Genomic DNA, 18,733 nt, shown 5'->3' on the forward strand with positions numbered 1-18,733 from the left:
CTTTCAGCCAAGTGAACAAGGAGCAAAGTGGTCCATTTTAATCTGCTCTAGAGAGAGAAGGACAGAACAGAGAGAGGGGGAAGGACACGCCCAGGTCCACCCCGCCTAGGGTTGTGGCCACCTGCGGTGGGTTGGATGGTGTCCCCCAGACGTCCAGCTCCCAACCCTGGGCATCAGTGAACGGGACCCTATTTGGAAAAAGAGTCTGTGAAGGTGTAATTAAAGCAAGGATTTCAGGGACTTCCCCAGTGGTCCAGTGGTTAAGAATCCACCTTCTGATGCAGGGATGCAGGTTTGATCCCTGTTTGGGGAACTGAGGTCCCACATGCCAGGGGCCCCCTGAGCGCCACAACTAGACCTGATGCAGCAATAAATAAATAGATCTACCTCAAGAGGGGATCATCCTGGATTTAGGGGGGCCCTAAGGTCAGTGACAAGTGTTCTTAGAAGAAGAAAGACACAGGAGCACAGAGGAAGGCAGAGCAGAGACCACAGGGCTGAACCTACATGCCAAGGTCAGCCCGCAGCCACTAGAAAGCGGGCAGGGAACAGAGCCTCCCTCGAGGCCTCCAGAACACTGAGGATGAACTTCTGTTTTAAGCCACCCAGTCTGTGCTGGTCTGTTGCAGAAGCCCCAGGACATGAAGACGTGGGGGTCCTGGAACTCCGAGGGGGCAGGGAGTGGGGAGGGCATCTGGTTCTCAGCTGGACAGAGCTCCAACCCAGCCCTTTCCCCAGGCCCAGAGAGGCAGGGTGACTTGTCCAGGGTCACACAGCATGCCTGGAAAACCCCAGCACCAGGACCCTGGCAGAGCCCGTCATACCTCCTTCCTGCCTGGATGTGGGGGACTGGGACGGAGGCACGGCTCAGTCAGCTAACGGCTGTGGGCCCGGACAAGACACCTAGCCCCTCATTTCCTGCACCAAGCAGGAACCACGGGAGCCCTTCCTGTGGCCGAATGGGCAACAGACGAGGTCCCAAGAGCACCCGGTCAGGCCCGGGTGCACAGCTCCCGGGTAGCAGAGGCAGCTTTCCTCCTGGCCTGACTGGAGGCCCCGGCGTCAGCTCAACCATTACCTTCGATGGTGCCCCACTTGGTTTTCCTTCCAAGGATCCTCTTCCCGTTCACCTGGTACTCGTGGTCACTGCCCACCACGGCGAACGGGATCATCTCCTGGGGGACGGGCAGGACGCACTGGTCACTTGTGTGTGCAAAGGCTGGTCCACTCCCTGGGCCCCTGGCAGGAGCTGCCCTGAGTCGGGCCCCCAGCACCGAGACCCCTCGGCCTGAGAGGGCTGCACGTGGGCCCTCTGGCTCCGACCCCTCCTAGACCAGATAACACTTCCTTATGGCTCAAGACCATCCCACCTGTTTCCCTGGCCCCTGGAAAGACCCCCACCCACGTCCTCTAGCAGGAAGTGAGGGGCCTCTGGAAACAGCAGTCTGGTCGGTGCACTCACCCGGAACTTCTCATTCACCAGCCGGTCCTCAGAGTCCTCGTCAAACTCCTTCTGGGGGTACACGTCAATGCCATTGGACAGCAGGTCCGCAGTGATCTGGGGGTCCAGAGGGGAGACAGGTGGGCACTGTCCATGCAGCAAACTGGACCAACCCACTGGGATCTGCCCGTGCTGTGACCTCCACAAAGCAAGTGGCCCCGGGCTCAGTCAGGGGTGGGCTCTGGGGGGCTGGTAACCCTGATACTGTCCAGCTCTTGTGCCTCTGGAGTGGAGGAGGGGCAGCTACAGACCTGCCTGCCGGGAGACCGCAGCAGCCGCAGGGCCCCAGGTTCATCCCAGGCACAGGGCATCTCCCCGTCCTGAACTCCACCTGGAGACCCTCTCACTGAAGCGGCCCATACTGCACAGGGGCACCTGCTTGTGCCAACTGTCACCAACCACCGTCGCAGTGACAGCTGCCTGTACGATGGTGCTCGGTGATAACGTCCCCGTGAACAGCTGTCGTTTCTGCCCTGAGCACAAATGCCCGGGGGCAGCTTTGGGGGCTTCCTTGTTCTTTTCCCTCCAGACACATCCATTGCCAGGGCGCTGTCCTCCCCTAAGCATGCTGGGAAAATCCCTGGACCTAAGGGATTGTGGGTGGAGCTTTGGGAATAAGAGTGAGGAGTCTCCCCACTCAGAGGCAGAGGCTCTACGGGGCCCAGGGTTCACCCTCCTGTTCGGACAGCAGTCCAAGTGGGACAGCAACTGGGAAGGAAGTGACCATCTGTCCCCTGATGGAAACTGTCTCTTCTATCCACAAAAAAACTGGGGATTTTGTCTGATGGCCTTGCTCCCACCAAGAGGGATGGCGGGCAGAGGCGGAGCCCTACCCGCTGTTTGAAGTAGACCCTCTCCTCCAGGGTCAGCGTGTCAGCCTTGGCGATGACTGGGACGATGTTGACCACTTTGCTCAGGCGCTTCATGAACTCGATGTCCAGGGGCCTGAGGCTGGAGCAGAGGGACAGGGATGAGGGTGTCGGGGGAGGGACATGGAACGGGGACAGAAACGCGGAAAGGGGGCCCACTCCTGCCTGGAGGGAGCTGAGAGGAGGCCCCCAGGGTGCCTGCGGAGCTCCCAGGTGGGTGTACGCCAAGGTCAAGGCTGTGGACTGAGCGCCAGCCAAGGCACCAGTGAGGGACAGAGAAAGGAAAAGAATCCTGGTCCACGTGAACTGGGAGAGGAAGGAGGGGGGGCCAGACCAGCTCTGAGCAGCCTGGGGATGAGCTCCCAAAGCCCCCAGTGTGTCCACTGGGAGAAGGGCTGCCACCGGCTCAGAGGGCCATCAGATGGTGGGGCATCACCGTCTGGGGGGAGATGGGCGCTCACTCAGCCCCATTCCCCAGGATGAGCTGGGGGCTGCTGTCTGGGGCATCCCCAGCCCCTTGCCCACTGGCTCCAGGTGTCCAAGGTCTGATGCGGGGAAAGGCTACCCCTCAGGCCCTCCTCACACCCCCCACCCCGACCTGAGACAGTTCTCAGCAGCTGCAGGGGCAGGGCTGCAGGGCTCCTGAATGGCAGGCACCGCCTTCCCACCAGGACCAGAGCTCTCCCTGCTGTCCCCGCACAGTCGGTCACAGACTCGGTGTGAGGGTGAGGCGGGCCCCAGGAGGAGGTCTGAACGGTGATGGGGAGGAGCCGCTGGATCCCCTGGGCCGGGGTCTGGGGGAGGGGTGGCGTGGTACCCCGCAGGGTCACCTCAGCAGCAGCAGGGCCTACCCTCAGCTCCCTGCTTTCAGCAGCACCTCAATGGGTCAAAGCCTGGACTGGCTGCTGTGGGACTCGCGGCTGAGCCCCCCGCCCCTGCACAGATCCTCACCAAGGGTGGCTTGGGGACTCGCTTGGTTTCCCACAAAGGCACCCAGGTGAGGCCTGCGGCTCCTGCTGGCTTCCTTCCTGTAACTGGTGCCTGCGAGGCTGGGCCCCAACCCTGGGCTTCCTGCTTCTAGTAGAACTGAGTGCAGAACAGTCAGAGCCAGAGCCTCAGGCCGCGGTGACCAGTCAGACCCCAGGCCCCAGCAACCCACCTCTGTCCGCCCTCGCCGCCCTCTCCCCACCTGCTCCCAACGTCCACTGGGTGTGGGCTCCCCTCCTTCCCACATCCTGATCAGGACGAGCCCGAGGGTGTCCACCAGGCGGTGGGAAGACACCTACAGGTGTCAGGTGCAGATGGAGCCACAGGGAGCCAAGGACAAGGGGTCTGTGAGGCCATCCGGGGCCCATCTGGGGCTTCCCCGGTGGCGCAGTGGATGAGAATCCGCCTGCCGATGCCTGGGACACGGGTTCAATTCCTGGTCCATGAAGATTCCACATGCCGCAGAGCAACGAAGCCCATGTGCCACAACCACTGAGCCCGCCAGCTGCAACTACGGAAGCCCTCGTGCCCCGGGGCCTGAGTTCCACCATGAGAAGCCACCGCAACGGGACGGTGTGCACCACAATAGAGCAGCCCCCGCCAGACGCAACTAGAGAAAGCCGGAGCAGCAACAAAGACCCAGCAGAGCCAAAAATAAATATATAAATTTAAAATATGGGTGTTTTTTAAAAAGGGGCTTCCCAGGTGGCTCAGTGGGTAAAAGAATCCGCCTGCAATGCAAGAGACGCAGCTTCAATCCCTGGGTCGGGAAGATCCCCTGGAGGAGGGCATGGCAAGCCACTCCAGTATTCTTGCTTGGGAAATGCCATGGACAGAGGAGCTTAGCGGGCTACAGTCCATGGGGTCGCAAAGAGTCAGACATGACTGAAGCGACTGAGCACGCATACACACACACACACGTTTAAAGAAAAAAATAAATAACACTGGCCTTACTCACATGCACAATTAACATTCTAAAAAATCAAAGAGCCCATCTGCCCTCACGAGGGAGACCGCCCTTGCTCAAAGGAGGCGAGGAGGGCACCCACCCCATGCCAGCCTCACTGACTTGTGCGTACATCTGTAGCTGCAGATGGCACTGGCAGGAGAAAGCAGCTCTCTCCAAGGTGGCCTCAACTAACAGCCCTTATCCAGCCCTGCCCGGGGCCAAGCCCGCTGTTCTCTGTGCTCTAAACCCTCCTGGGTGTGTGGGGGGGTGGTCCCTGCCGGGGTCTGTTATCACATCGTCAGCACTCCCCTATGGACTAGCGACCCACATGGAGGGACAGGTAAGTGCTAAAGATACACAGCTGGAGAGTCTCTGCCCACCTGCCAGGCCCGCCAGAACGCCTGCCCTGAGAAGGCACAGCCCAGGCTCCGGACCACCCCAGGCCCAGCCGGTCCTCTGCCTTCCCAGGCAAGCTGGATGCTGACAGGTGGGCGGGACACAGTGTGGGGGCCAGAGGGAGGGTGGGGGCACTCAGGCTGCGGCCCGGGCCCACCCAGCCCCAGAGCGCGCCAGGGGCACGTACGAGTGGCCGGTGGCGGGGATGAAGTACAGGCAGCAGTGAACGCGGGTGTCCGGGATGCGCTTCTTCCGGTTGATGTTGACCTCCTCTTGCAGGTACTTCTCGTACTGGTCGTTGATGAACTGCATGATGGGCTGCCAGCTGCATGGAAGGACCCAGTCAGCGGGCATGGAACCCCCACCGCCCCAGCTGGGGAAGCAGCCCCCTGCCCCCCCATCCTCACCTGCAGGTCCCCAATCCCCCAACTCTCTGCCCAACACCGGGAAGCAGGGGGTGGGGGTGGGGTGGGTACCACCTGCAATCCTGAGTGCAACAGAGACCTGAGCCCGCCTCCCAGGCTGACCTGTGACCCCAGGGGTGGGGGTGGGGGTGGGGCGAGACTCCCAGCAGCCCCGGGAGGGCTCTTCCGCCGGGGCAGGGGAGACTCCCAGCAGCCCCGCGAGGGCTCTTCCGCCCGGGCAGGGGTCCCCTCACCAGTTCTCATTGTTGATGTGATCCCCGAAGCCCGGCGTGTCGATGACTGTCAGCTTCATGCGGACGCCCTTCTCCTCAATATCTGCACACAATCGCAGCCCCCGCCGAGTTCAGGGGGGAGACTCGGGACCTGTGCACATAACCGCCCCCCACCGGCCAGGCTGCCCGACCCACCCTGCCCCAAAGAGGCCCTCCTGCAGCGCCCCCAGGGTGATGCCAGGGAGATGCCAGTGTAAAGCAGTGAAGCTCCCTGCCCATGCTTTTTGGTGGAAAACTCAGCTGTCTCCAGGGGGCTCTGACCAGGGCCTGCAGGGATCCTGGAGAGCATCCCTGACCCCTCGCCCTCCTCCCACCCCACTCCGAGTCTCAACATGCCCAGAGGTGCTGCCCCGAGGGACCTGACTCGGTACCCTGCCCCCAGACCCCGCCTGGCTCTCACCGTGTGTGATGGACTTGATCTCTATGGTCTTAGGGATGCGCTCCTCCGAGGTGGGCTGCACTGACTTCCGGCTGATCTTGGATTTGAAGAGAGTGTTGATCAAGGTGGACTTTCCCAAGCCGCTCTGCCCTGGGGAGAGAATGGGGCTGGTCGGCAGGGTGCTCCAGAGACAGCGGCTCAAGCGCCTGGGAGGTGGCGAGGCCTGGGCATCATCCCCCAGCTCTCCTTGGTGGGACTCTGGGTCAGGGGGCGGTCAGGAGGCAGGAAGGGCTGGGTGCCTGGGCACTGGCCAAGCTCTCGCTATACTTTGTGGCAGAGCAGAACACGGACCCCTTGCCTTTTGACCACAGGGAGCCCCATGCAAGGTCCTGGGGCTCCCAGGAGGAGCTGAGATACAGACAGCGTTGGGGAGGGAAAGTGGGGGCTGGCCCCTCCAGTGCGATGCACCCTTAGCTGTGGGACATACCAGGATCCACGTGAGGTTTGATGGAAAAGCCCTACAGAGCCCCCCACCTTGGGACCCCAGTGGGGAGGGTCTGTATCCCTCACTGCTAGACCACCCACACTGCAGGGTTCTGGCCCAAAGCCCTGGGGGCCAGGCTCCCCACCGCTGAGGATCACCTCAGTAGAAGAGTCCGCATGCTCGTGTCCTGCGGGCCAGGCCTGTCACCCCGTTTTACAAGAGCCTGTGTGGCCGGCCGGGGAGGGGCAGGGGGGCTTCCTTGCGTGGCTCTGGGCGGCTCTCCGGCCTGATGAGAGCGGGGGAACTCACCCACCACCATGATGTTGAACTCGAAGCCCTGCTTCATGGCCTTCCTGCGCATCTGCTCCAGGATGGAGTCGATCCCCACGTAGCCGAAGTCCACGGGGGCCTTCTCGTTCCGTGGTGCGGGCGGCTGCTTGAGCGCGGCATCTCTGGGGGTGTCGGCCATGTCGCCAGCGCTGCTGGGAGCTGCCTCGGTGGCTGCAGGAAGAGGAGCGGGTGCATTAGGGGGTGACGGTAGGGGAGTGGGGACACGCAAGTGGGGGAAAATGAGGCTCAGCTGCCCAAGAGACCCGGAGGAACGCCCCAGAGCCAGACCCCTCGGCTTGGGCTGTCCTGCCGCCGTCTGCCTGGCCCACAAAGCCTCACCCCACAACTCAAGTCCTGAGCCAGGACAAAGGAGAGGATGACCCTCTGAAGGGAGGATGGAGGGAACCAGCCGTGGCCAGTCCCAAGCACCTGCTGGTGGCCCCAGGCCAGCGGGAGTGTGGAAGGAGGGCCGGGACGCAGAGCTAGCTCCTCCGGGCACAGTGGCTCCGTTGGCCCCTGGGCGATGGCAGGAAGGGGAGGGCCCATGGGCAGCACCTGCGGGTACTGCCCCTGCCTCCCACCCTGGACTGGATTCAAGTGTCTTCTCTCGGGCCACCCAGCACCTGCGGGGCCCCACGCCCACAGCCTGGGAGATGGTTTTGTTTTCAGGTCTGCGGACGGGCAGATGGGACTGAGCTGCTCAAAATAACTCAGGCTGCTTCGGTCTACAGGTCAGAGCCTTCCTCTTCTCCTCCTGGGCTGCCCTCAGAGTCCGCGTGACCCAGCTGGAGGCCTGGAGGGGTGGGGGAGATGCCCAGAAAGCTCCCAGTGGGGACCCGAGGGACACCCGGCCTGCGGGGCTGGTCAGGGCGCTCAGGACCGTGTGGGTTCCCCACCAGGGTCGGCTGCATCCCAGCGAGTCCCCCCTACCACGACAAGCACATCCAGACCACACCCGTCCCCGACGGCCCTCCCCACTCCCTCCCCTGCCCCCGTGGGTCCAAGCTCTTCCCACCCCCTCTGCCCGCTAAGGATTTTCAGCTTCATCCTGCCTCCCAGAAAGGATCACAGTCTCTTCTCCCCGGGGCACCCTGAGCTCATGGGAAGCGACCACCCAGCGAGTCCAAACACTCCCCCTCTGCCTGGGAGCCCCTCTCACAGCCCTCAGGGAGGGAGTGCTGGTGGTTTCCAGTGCAACAGCGCCCCTCCCCCCAGGTGCCCACCTCTCCGGGGGCATATCCCACTGCCAAGGTGGGCAAGCAGCCTTCCCAAACACGGCCTGCCACCCATCCCCTCCTGCCCCTGCCAGGAAGGTCCCTGCCAAGCTTTCAGATAAACTGCATTTTGGTTTCCTGGGGAAATAACCGGACTCCACCCCACCCACCAGGTTGCACCTCTGCAGCCACGTCTGTCTTCAGGAGCCTCCAAGGGAGCTGAGATGGGGGCCAACACCCTCTCCTCCCCGCATGCCCAGGCCAGTAAGAGAGGAAAGACGACTGGCCCCATTAGCTTACAAATCCCAGAGACTGGGGTGTCGCTGGTTTATCCCCACGTCAGTCACTAACATCCCGCTATCCTTTGCCCGGAACAGGCAGAGACATTCCTGCTTTCGAGAACAGGGGCGCTAAGCATGGAACGTAACACGCATAAAGGCCAGGGGCAGCCCGGGGTCCACAGATCTCTCCTAACAGGCTGGTGATAGAGGTTTTGGTTCCACGTCCCACCTCACCCCATCCCCGGGCCGGGGAAAGGCAAAGGGTCCAGGAGGCAGGGATCCCCGCTATTCGACCGCCATTGCGGGGGCCTCCTCCCTGCATGGCCCGGAAGGAATTGCCTCTGCTCAGAAACACTCTGCCCCGGGCTCCGGCATCGTTAAATAAACAAAGACCAGAGCCACATCTGGCCCGAACGTGTGGCTCTGGGGCTGCTTCCTGGAGACAGACATGGGGCCCTGTCTTTCGGGACAGCAGTTCAGCCCTGCCCCACGTGACCGAAAATTGCTTCCATCTGTCTGCGGGTCTGGGAGCCATTCTGCCCTGGACCGGGCCAGCCCCCCGCCCCACCCCCACATCTCCCTCCATCCCTCAGCCCCTCCGGAGCAGCACAGGGTGGGGGCGGGGTTGGGGGTGGGGAGTGCCCCCTGAACCAGCCCCTACTCCTCTCCAAGGACTCCGGGAGCAGCAGAGAGAGGCTCCAGCCGGCCCCTCCACAGGCACCAACATCTGCAGAAACCAAAGCGAAACCCCCTGCCCACCAGGACCCTGTTAGAGAAATAATCAGAGAAACGTGACAAGCGCCATCCTTCTCGCTGAGAGAAGGGCCTGGCCTTCTGCACAGGTGAGGGTCCATCTCCCCGAGGCCCCTCCTCTGGGAGGCTCCATGGTGGGCAATCCCCACTCTGTCTGCCTGGATGGCCAGCAGACACGGGACCCTCCAGCTACGCCCACCCTGATAGGAGGCTTTGGGGTCTGCCTTCAGGACCCCATGGGGGAGTGTAGAGGCGTCTAGCAGCCAGCCGGCCCAGAGATTCTCTCTGTGAAACTCGGGGTTTCTGTGACTCTTGCAGCCTCGAGGACTCTAGCCAGCTAGATGGGACAGTGGAGACAGGCGACTCCAGCACCGTCCAGTGAGGCAGCCGTGTGCGCCACTTCCTAGAAATTGTGGTGGAATTTACAGAACACAAAATGTACCATCTTAACCAATTTTAAGCATGCAGCTTGGGAGTGTTAAGTCCATTCACGTTCTGTACCCAAGCTCCTAACTCATCCTGCAAAACTGAAACCGTGCCCGTTAAGCATGAACCCCCACTCCATTCTGTTTTATGTCTCCATGAATTTAGCTACTGTGCACCCCAGGTCAACAGAGTCACGCAGTATTCATCCTTTCGTGACAGGCTTGTTTCACCAAGGAGAATGCCCTCAAGGTCAGTCCACACTCTAGCAGGCGTCAGGATGTCCCTCCTTTTGAAGGCTGAGTGATACTCCAGTGTGTGGCTGGAGCACGTTTTTAATTCATTCATCAATGGACACTTGGATTACTTCTGTATTTTAGCTAGTGAACAGAGCTGCTGGGATCATGGGTACACAACTCTCTCAAGACCCTGCTTTCAAAGCTTTCCGAAACATTTTTGACCCGGTGGGAATGCTGAGTCAAATGGTAGTCATATTTTTAATTTTCTTCAGAACCACCAACTGTTTTCACAAACATGACATTTGAGCACTTAAAATGCAGCTAGTCTAACGGAGGAACTCAGTTTTTTATTTAATTTTAATTCATTTCAATTTAAAGAATGATACACGCCATGGGGACTTCCCTGGCAGCCCAGTAGTTAAGATTCTGCCCTTCAAATGCAGGGAGTGAGGGTCTGATCCCTGGTCAGGGAACTAAGATCCCATATCCCACAAAGCATGGACAAGAAATTTTTAAAAAATTTTTAATTAAAAAAAAAAAAAAAGAATGACACATGGCAAGTGGCAACTATCCTGGACAGCACATAACTCTTGTCTAACCTACTTATTTTACAAATGGGGTGTGATTTTTTTTTTTTTTTCCTGAAATGCACTGGAAGCGGTCTAGCCAACCGGAGACCGTCAATGAATCTAGTCCTGTGACTTCACATTCACTCTCATGATATCGGATTAACATACGTGTCCCCCCAGCAGGCCATGAGCTCCAGTGAGGATGGCAGTGACGTGTGTGGATCCCCAGTGAGCCTCCAGGGCCCTACAGGGAGGGGACACTCAACCAAACTGAGTGAATGGGGTCTTGGGGGAGACCCTCGAGGCGGGGGACAGGGAGGAGGGGCTCTGCTGCCCGAGCTGCCCACAGACCCTCCACGACAACGGTCAGACCCACCTCCACACCTGCCTTCTCCTGACCCATCCCCACCCCCAAGACCTGTGTCCAGACCACCTCCTCCAGTGACTTCTGCCTACGGCTCACTCTCTTCCCTGTTAGCTCGGTTGTTGTTTCATACCCAGACTTTATCAAATGCTATTAATAGGAAAAAGGAAGCTCTTAACAGAAAAACAAGAAGTTTCACATTTACATCCAAGGTGACTTTCACTGCAGCCTCTGCATGCAAACAGAGAAAGAGGGAGCTGCCCTCTTTAAAAGCGGGAGACGCATGTTCAGGGAAGTCAAGTGACTTACCAAGGTCACACCGCACCACCAGCTGCTGCTCTCCACTGCTCCTACTTGGGAATCCCTGGAAAAGGGGATGGAGGGGGCGGCACAGACTGCCATAGCCTCTCCTTCCTGGGGTCACGCTCTGAGGGGTGCCAGGTTTGCTGGGGTGTGTGTGGCGGGGGGTGACCCCTGGGACAGCCTTGTTTTTGCTCCACTGGGTCAGCCACTCTCTCTCAGGCCCAGGGCGACATCCCTGCCCACCAGAGTGCCACCTTCCTCTGGGAAAAGACAGCCCAAGTGACCAACTGGGTGGGGGTGACCTTACACGCTGGTTTACACCCTCCCTCCAGCCTGATCACTTTCTTTACTGCAGTAAAACAGACGCAAGTTACAACCTCAATCCCTTTAACCATGTTAAATGTTCATGTTAGCGTCCTTAATTACATTTACGATGGCATGCAACCATCACCACTACCTACCTCCAAACGCTTTTATCATCCTGGTCGGAAGCTCTGAGCCCATTAAACACTAACTCCCCGTCCCCCAACCCTGTAGGCTCTGTTCTGTCTCCGTGAATCTGGCTCCACCAGGAACCTCATATAAGTGGGAACATTCATAAGTATTTGTCCTTTTGTGTCGGGCTTCTTTCACAAGCATCATGTCCTTGAGGCTCCCCCCTGCTCCAGCATGTGTCACATTCCATTCCTTTTCATGTCTGAATAATACTTCATTGTTCATCCATTCATCCATCAGTGGACACGTACGAGGTTTCCACCTTTGATGATGACGAATAATGCTGCTATGAACACGGGTGGACACGTGTCGTTACAGTCCTTGCTTTCAAGTTTTCTAGTATCCAGCCTAATTATCAATATTAATAGAACCCAGTTGGTGCTCAGAAAGGCCACGGTTTGGACAAGTAGGTAACATGGTCACCCTAGTCAAAGCGAGGGGCAGTGCCCCCTGCAGACTTTGCGGCTGGGAACCAGGGCCTCGGATTCTCACTCTGGCTCCACGTGGCCCTCTGCGAGTCTCTCCACCCTGCTCTTCACTCCCTGATCTGACTTTGCAAGATCTTCAAACCCAAGGTTGTAGCTCAATCAGCGGCACCCCCACCTCCTAGGCCAGGGGGTGGCACAAAGCAGTGATTCAAGAAACATCTGAAAGGCCGTCCACCCATGGATGAAAAGCCAAAGACAATGCGGTAACTCTACATAACGGATGATGAGCCATTAAAAGGTCGTCCACCCATGGACGAGAGGACAGACAGTGCAGGAAATCCACACGATGGACGATGAGCCATTCAAAGCACTTATGTCCTAGATGAATGGATATGAAGATGTGGTGTACGCAGATGGTGGAATATTACCCAGTCATAAAAAACGAATGGAATAACAGCATGTGCACCTCCACGGATGGACCTAGAGATTATCAAACGCAGTAGTCAGTCAGCCGAGAAAGACAAATATCGCAGGATATCACTTATATGTGGAATCTAAAAAATAATACATTGACCTTATTTACAAAACAGAAACAGATTCTCAGACAAAGAAAAAAATACCAAAGGAAGAAGAGGGAGAAGCAAACTAGGACTTTGGGATTGGCAGATAAAAATTACTTTAAATAAAACAGATAACAAGGTCTTACTGTATAGCACAAGAAAATATATCCAATGTATTGGAATAAACTAAAATGGAAAACAATCTGAAAATTAATGTATAAATGTAAAGAATATGTGTGTGTGTATATATATATATATATATATATATATATATATACGTGGAACTGAATCACTTTGTTGTACATCAGAAACTAACCTGACATTGTAAATCAATCATGTGTACGCACGCTAAGTTGCTTTCAGTCATGTCTGACTCTTTGCAAACCTACGGACTAAAGCCCACAAGGTTACCCTGTCCATGGGCTTCTCCAGGCAAGAGTACTGGAGTGGGTTGCCATGCCCTTCTCCAGGGAAATCTTCCTGACCTGGGAATAGAACCTGGGTGTCCTGCATTGCTGGTGAATTCTTTATCCCAGAGCCACTGGGGAGGACCCATAAATCAACAGTACTCAAAAAAAAAAAAAAAAAAAATTAGCATTGACATACATACTACTGTGAGGAAAAGAGCTAGTGGGAAGCTGCTATAAAGCACAGGGAGCTCAGCTCAGAGCTCTGTGATGACCTAGAGGGGTGGGATGGGGGTAGGGGAGGGAGGCTCAAGAGGGAGGGGATATATGTATCCATATGGCTGATTCACCTTGTTGTACAGCAGAAACCAACACAACATTGTTAATCAACCATACTCCAATTTTAAAAATTTTTAAAAAGTACTGATGTCCCGACACGCTGTGTAACAGATGAACCTTGAAAACAGCATGCTCAGTGAAGAAGCCAGATGTAAAAGGCCACACGTGGTACGAGTCCATTGAAATGAAATGTCCAGAAGAGGCAAATCCATTAGGACAGAGAGCAGACAGGGCAGCCGGGGCTGGGCCATCACACCTATGGGATTCCTTTTGGGGGACAAATAAGACCCTGATGCTGGGAAAGACTGACGGCAAAAGGAGAAGGGGGTGGCAGAGGATGAAATGGTTAGATAGCATCACCGACTCAATGGGCATGACTGTGAGCAAACTCTGGGAGAGAGGGGAGGACAGAGGAGCCTGGCATGCTGCAGTCCGTGGGGTCAGAGAGGACACGACTTAGCGACTGAACAACAACATTTTCTGAAACTAGATACAACATTGAGAATACGCCCCACTGATGCACACGCTAAATGAGTGAATTGTACAGGGTGGGGATTCTGTCTCAATGAGCTGCTATACAAAGAGAGGAAAGTCGCTGCTGGTAGAGATGGACTGAAAAGAACCCACTGTGCCCAGGAGTGCCCACCAGCCAGCTGTACAGCTTGTGGACAGCTGAGGCCAGGATGCCCCTACTCAGGCCTAAGGTTCCTGTGCCCACCCCACCCCCCAGGCTGTCCAGCTGCACAAGCAGCCCCGTCATCTCCCAGCGAGGACGTTCAGACCAGCAGGAGGAAACCTGGCAGTGTCTCTCTGCAGGCCTCCAATTTGAGCCCAGGCCTGCAACCCTGGTGGGCGAGCCCCTGCCCCCTCCTTCACCACAGGGACCTGTAGGTCCGCCTTTTCTCACGAACTGATGGGGAGGGGGTTGCTCTTAAACTGGGGAGGAAGGGGTTCCATCCTCTTCCATCCACATGCCTTCACAGGGGGCTCTAGGTCGCAGCCCTGAGCCAGCGCCAACTTCAGGCTTCTGCTCCAAGGGACAAATTCTTCCCCCTTACCCTGGGGTCTGTATATCTCGGTCTGTGGCTGGCTGGGACTGGGACAGTGGGACGCACATCTGGCTGGGATGCAGCCACCAGAGAGGAGCCCGCAGAGGGTTTATACTTCATTGCAGCCCTGGGCGATCATGGGCGGGGCCCAGCAGGCTTGCAACACCCAAGGGTCACTCTTCGCCACCGCCGCTCCCTATCTGTCCTGCTGTCCTTCCTGCAGCTCAGAAACATCCCTGAAGATTCCACTCTCTCCGAGCATCAACCTCTGCTGCGTGACATTGCTCCCAGCCAGAGGGGCACCTGTGTCACAGCCAGGGACAGAACCCAGGACCAAGCTCTCGGGGTAAAGCCGACTCAATGCCCCTTATCTCCCCCGATCCTCCCCAGGGACATTGGCACCATCATCCCCACCGGCCTTGCTCAATCACCGCCCACAGTGGCTGAGCAGAAAGCAAGGCTGACCCATCTATGGAAACCCACGAGACCACCCAACAGGAGCCAGCATCACCAGGTAGATCCAGGCAGACCCACGCAGAAGCTTGATGTTGGGGTCATAGGGACCTGTCCACCACACATTCTTCCTGCAGTAAATGCGCCCCACCACCCGCCCTTGATGAAGCCTTCCTTCCCCTCTCCCAGCCTCATCCAGGTGCTTCTCACAGTCATAGCCTCCTGCCTTCACTATGCACACATGTGCACCTTGGAGATGTAACTGTCCTAGAAAAGATGCCAAAGAAATGGAAGATGCCAAAGAGCTGGAAGAATCACACTCTCTGACTTTGGACAGTATTATTGATACAAAGCCACAGTCATCAGAACAGTATGGTACTGGCATAAAAACAGACACGCAGATGAACGGAACAGATCATAAAGCCCAGATATAAATCCACACACTTATGGTCAATTAATCTACAACAAAGAAGGCAAGAATATACAACAGGGTAAAGACAGTCTGTTCAATAAGTGGTGCTGGGAACACTGGACAGCTACATATAGAATAATGAAATTAGAACATTTTCTTATGCCATATACAAAAACAACTGAAAATAGATTAAAGACCTAAAAGACCAGGAACCATAAAACTCCTAGAGGAAAACATGGGCAGAACACTCTTGGATATAAATCATAGCAATATTTTTTGGATTTGGCTCCTAAAGGAAATAAAGCAAAGGCAAACAAATGAGACCTAATTAAACTTTAAAACTGTTTCACAGTAAAGGAAATGATCAATAAAATGAAAAGATAATGCACTGTGTGGGAGAAAATATTTGCAAATGATATGACATACAAGGACAGGGAGACCTAGCGTGCCGCAGTCCATGGGGTTGCAAAGAATCAGGCATGACTGAGCGACCGAACAACAAGTGATGTATAAGGGATTAATATCCAACATATATAAACAGCTCATACCGTTCAACAATCTGATTACAAAATGGGCAGAAGAACTGAACAGAAATGTTTCCAAAGAGGAGATGCAGATGGCCAACAGGCAGAGGAATAGATGCTCAACATCACTAATTATCGGGGAAATGCAAGTCAAAATCACAAGGCTATAGCACCTCACACGTGTCAGAATGGCTATCCGCAAAAGGAATACCACAAACGCTGGCGAGGGTGTGCAGAAAAGGGAATCCTTACACACTGTTCATGGGAACGTAAATTGGTGTAGCCAGTGTAGAAAACGGTATGGAGGTTTCTTGAAAAATTAAAAATAGAACTATCCTATGACCCAGCAACTCTACTTCTGGTATATATCTGAAAAAGCCAAAAACACTAACTTGAAAAGATGCATATACCCTAATGTCCACAGCAGCATTATTTGCAATTGTTGAGTTGTGGAAGCAACCTAAGTATCCATCAACAGATGAATGAATAAAGAAGATGTGGTACTCATACACACACACAAGAATATTACTCAACCATAAAAAAAAAAAAAGAGAAATTTTGCCATTGGCAGCAACACAGGTGGGCTTGGAGGGCATCACGCTAAGTGAAATAAGTCACATAAAGAAAGACACACACTGTACGAGATCACTAACATGCGGAACCTAAAAAATACAGCAAACTAGTGAATACAACAAAAAAGAAGCAGAGTCACAGATACAGGGAACAAACCAGCAGTTACCAGTGGGTAGAGGGAAGCGTGCAGGGGCAGTAAAGGGGTGGGGGATTAACAGGTACAAACTGTTATGTATAAAATAAGCCAGAAGAATATACGGCACAATATAGGTAATATAGCCAATATTTTCTAATAACTATAAATGGAGTATAATCTTTAAAAAGTGTGAATCATATATTATACACTTACAACACATAATACTGTCCATCACCTATACTTCAGTGATAAAACATGGTTATAAACAATGAACAGTAGAAAAAGATCCTGGGGTCCCAGTGGACCAAGACCGTAACAATGATACATTCAACGAACATTTACTGAGCACGTATTACATAGTAACAAAAAGAAGACACTGTATAGGCTTGAGGTCAGTCTGAATGAAAACTATGGTGCCACACAGGAAGAAGAAGTTTATTTATTCAAATGTTCATCAGCCAAAACTTCCAGGCAGATTCATGGTAATCCCTTACAAGTAAGGAACCCAATCTGGCACAGGATTCTCGTGTTGCGCATCACAAACCTCTTTTAGGAGCTGTTAAAAGATAAGGAATCTCTCCCTAAAATAAGCACACATGAAGACAGGCAATAAATTGTGAATAAATTTGGACAATCTGTGGGGTTCATCAAAGAACCCCGTAGCTTTCTTCATGAAACTAACTTGGTCTAACGAGAACTTGGAATTTAATCATTTTATTTCTGAATTGAACTTCTCAACATACAAAGATATTGTGGGTTCCATGGTCAGAAAAGGGTGAGGAAGAGTTTTTAAAAAAATGATCAGGGAATCCTATGGTGGTCCAGTGGTTAGGACTCAAGAGCTTCCACTGCAGGGACCCTGGGTTTGATCCCTGGTTGGGGAACTAGATCCCCAAAGCTACGAGGCACAGCCAAAAAATGAGAAAAAAAAAAAAGATGAAAAATAACAATAAAAAAAATCAGGGTAGGGGGACTTCCCTGGTGGTACAGTGGATAAGAATTCACCTGCCAATGCAGGGGACACAAGTTCGATCCCTGGTCCGGGAAGATCCCACATGCTGCAGAGCAACTAAGCCTGCACGCCTGCAGCTACTGAGCCTGTGCTCCGCAACAAGAGAAACTGCTGCAACGAGAAGCCCTTGCACCCACCGCAACTGGAGAACAGCCCCCGCTTGCCACAACTAAAGAAAGCCTGAGTTCAGCAGCCAAAACTGCGACCCCACGGGCTGCAGCCCGCCAGGCTCCTCTGTCCATGGGGATTCTCCAGGCAAGAACACCGGAGTGGGTAGCCTATCCCTTCTCCAGGGGATCTTCCCCAACCCAGGGGTCGAACTGGGGTCTTCTGCATTGCAGGCGGATTCTTTACCAGCTGAGCTACCAGGGAAGCCCAAAAGAAATAAATAAATTAAAAAAAAAAATTTTTTTTTTGATGATCAAAGGCAGGAAAAGAGGAAAAGGGCAGAGGCTATGAAGCTGGTCTCCATCCCTGAGCCCAAGGAGAAAGCTGTGAGGGATGGGCAGGGACATAAGGGCTGTCATTCCCTGCGGGGCTTTGAAACAGAATCTTTTCCCATTTACCAGATTCCGTTTTTCCTCGTGTCCCCGTGAACCTACCCCAGCCACTACAAACTCCCCATAAATGTCACAGGGGAACTTCCTGTTCCCTTCTAAAGATGGAAACACTGAATACAAATGACTGAATTTTGCAAATTTGTGCAGGCGGGGAATCAAGGCATGCATTTTTAAAGCGTACACGGCTCATCTAATTCAATAAGTAGTTCCAAATCGAATTACACTTCACACTTTGTACAGGGCAGAAAGTGTCTCCCCAAAGCCTGATGAGGAACCAGGAGGCCAGAAATCTGAGAGCCTGCCCTCTGGCCTGAAAGCCGGCTTAGAGATCCAGCACAAAGGCGAAGGCCTCTCTGAAGAAAGACGGGAGTTTACAAACGCCAGGAGTTGCATCTCTCTCCCCATTGGATCTTTCCCAAGAGGAGACTCAAAACAAGGTCGCAGCTTTAGGGTTTCTGTGCAGGGACAGATTGGGTGGAAAGACTTCCCACGACCCCGCGCCCTTTGCAAGACCTGGGAGGGGACAGGGTAGGAACAGCCCCTGCTCCCACCCGACTCTATTCATTCAGGGGCCCAGGGCGCCCCAAAGTCCGGCGGGGGGTGATTCCCCGCTTCTACTGCCCGCCCTTGTCTCTTGCCAAACCCTTTAAAGCAAACGTCTTCCCTTTTGTCCAGGAAAGAATCTCAAGAACCTCTTCGCTTCTGCCAACACGGTTTCAATTGGCGTCGGTCGGTGGAGCCAGATTTGGACGGCATCCAACGCTCAGCCCGCACCCCCCACCCCCTTCTGGAAGAGGCCCCCTCTGTTCTTTCATTTCCAGCCTGCCTCCCGCCCCGCTCCTCCAGCAGAGTTCCTCACCCGGGTTCAGCAGCCTATTGAGACATCAATCTTTGGTCAGAGCAGGCTCCAACCTGCACCACGTCCTAGGCGCTTTCCTAAAACGCGGTCTGCAGAACTGAGTGCCTCCGAATCCGCATGGCGGAGGAGGCCAGGGATGAGGCCTCCGACTTCCTGTGTCAAGGGATTTATCTTTCATTCTGTGTTCC

General features: G+C 54.8%; 1 protein-coding gene across 9 annotated transcripts in view; it reads right to left on the minus strand.

Moving 5' to 3' along the window:
- Positions 1 to 18,733, minus strand: part of SEPT9 (septin 9) — a 179,502-nt gene that overhangs the window by 6,300 nt on the left and 154,469 nt on the right. For 8 of the 9 annotated variants that reach the window (XM_027518528.1, XM_027518530.1, XM_027518529.1 and 5 more), the window contains 7 exons: positions 6,572 to 6,763; positions 5,800 to 5,928; positions 5,361 to 5,442; positions 4,890 to 5,027; positions 2,335 to 2,452; positions 1,463 to 1,558; positions 1,079 to 1,175 (listed from right to left, as the gene is read on the minus strand). In XM_027518528.1, coding sequence (XP_027374329.1) covers positions 1,079 to 1,175; positions 1,463 to 1,558; positions 2,335 to 2,452; positions 4,890 to 5,027; positions 5,361 to 5,442; positions 5,800 to 5,928; positions 6,572 to 6,763 — 852 coding nt within the window. Of the gene's footprint in view, positions 1 to 1,078; positions 1,176 to 1,462; positions 1,559 to 2,334; positions 2,453 to 4,889; positions 5,028 to 5,360; positions 5,443 to 5,799; positions 5,929 to 6,571; positions 6,764 to 7,021; positions 7,090 to 18,733 lie in introns of those variants that run through there. The other variant, XM_027518534.1, reaches the window with a different exon arrangement.

This window comes from Bos indicus x Bos taurus, chromosome 19 (genome assembly GCF_003369695.1).
Source record: "Bos indicus x Bos taurus breed Angus x Brahman F1 hybrid chromosome 19, Bos_hybrid_MaternalHap_v2.0, whole genome shotgun sequence".
In the NCBI taxonomy this organism is placed as follows: domain Eukaryota; kingdom Metazoa; phylum Chordata; class Mammalia; order Artiodactyla; family Bovidae; genus Bos; species Bos indicus x Bos taurus.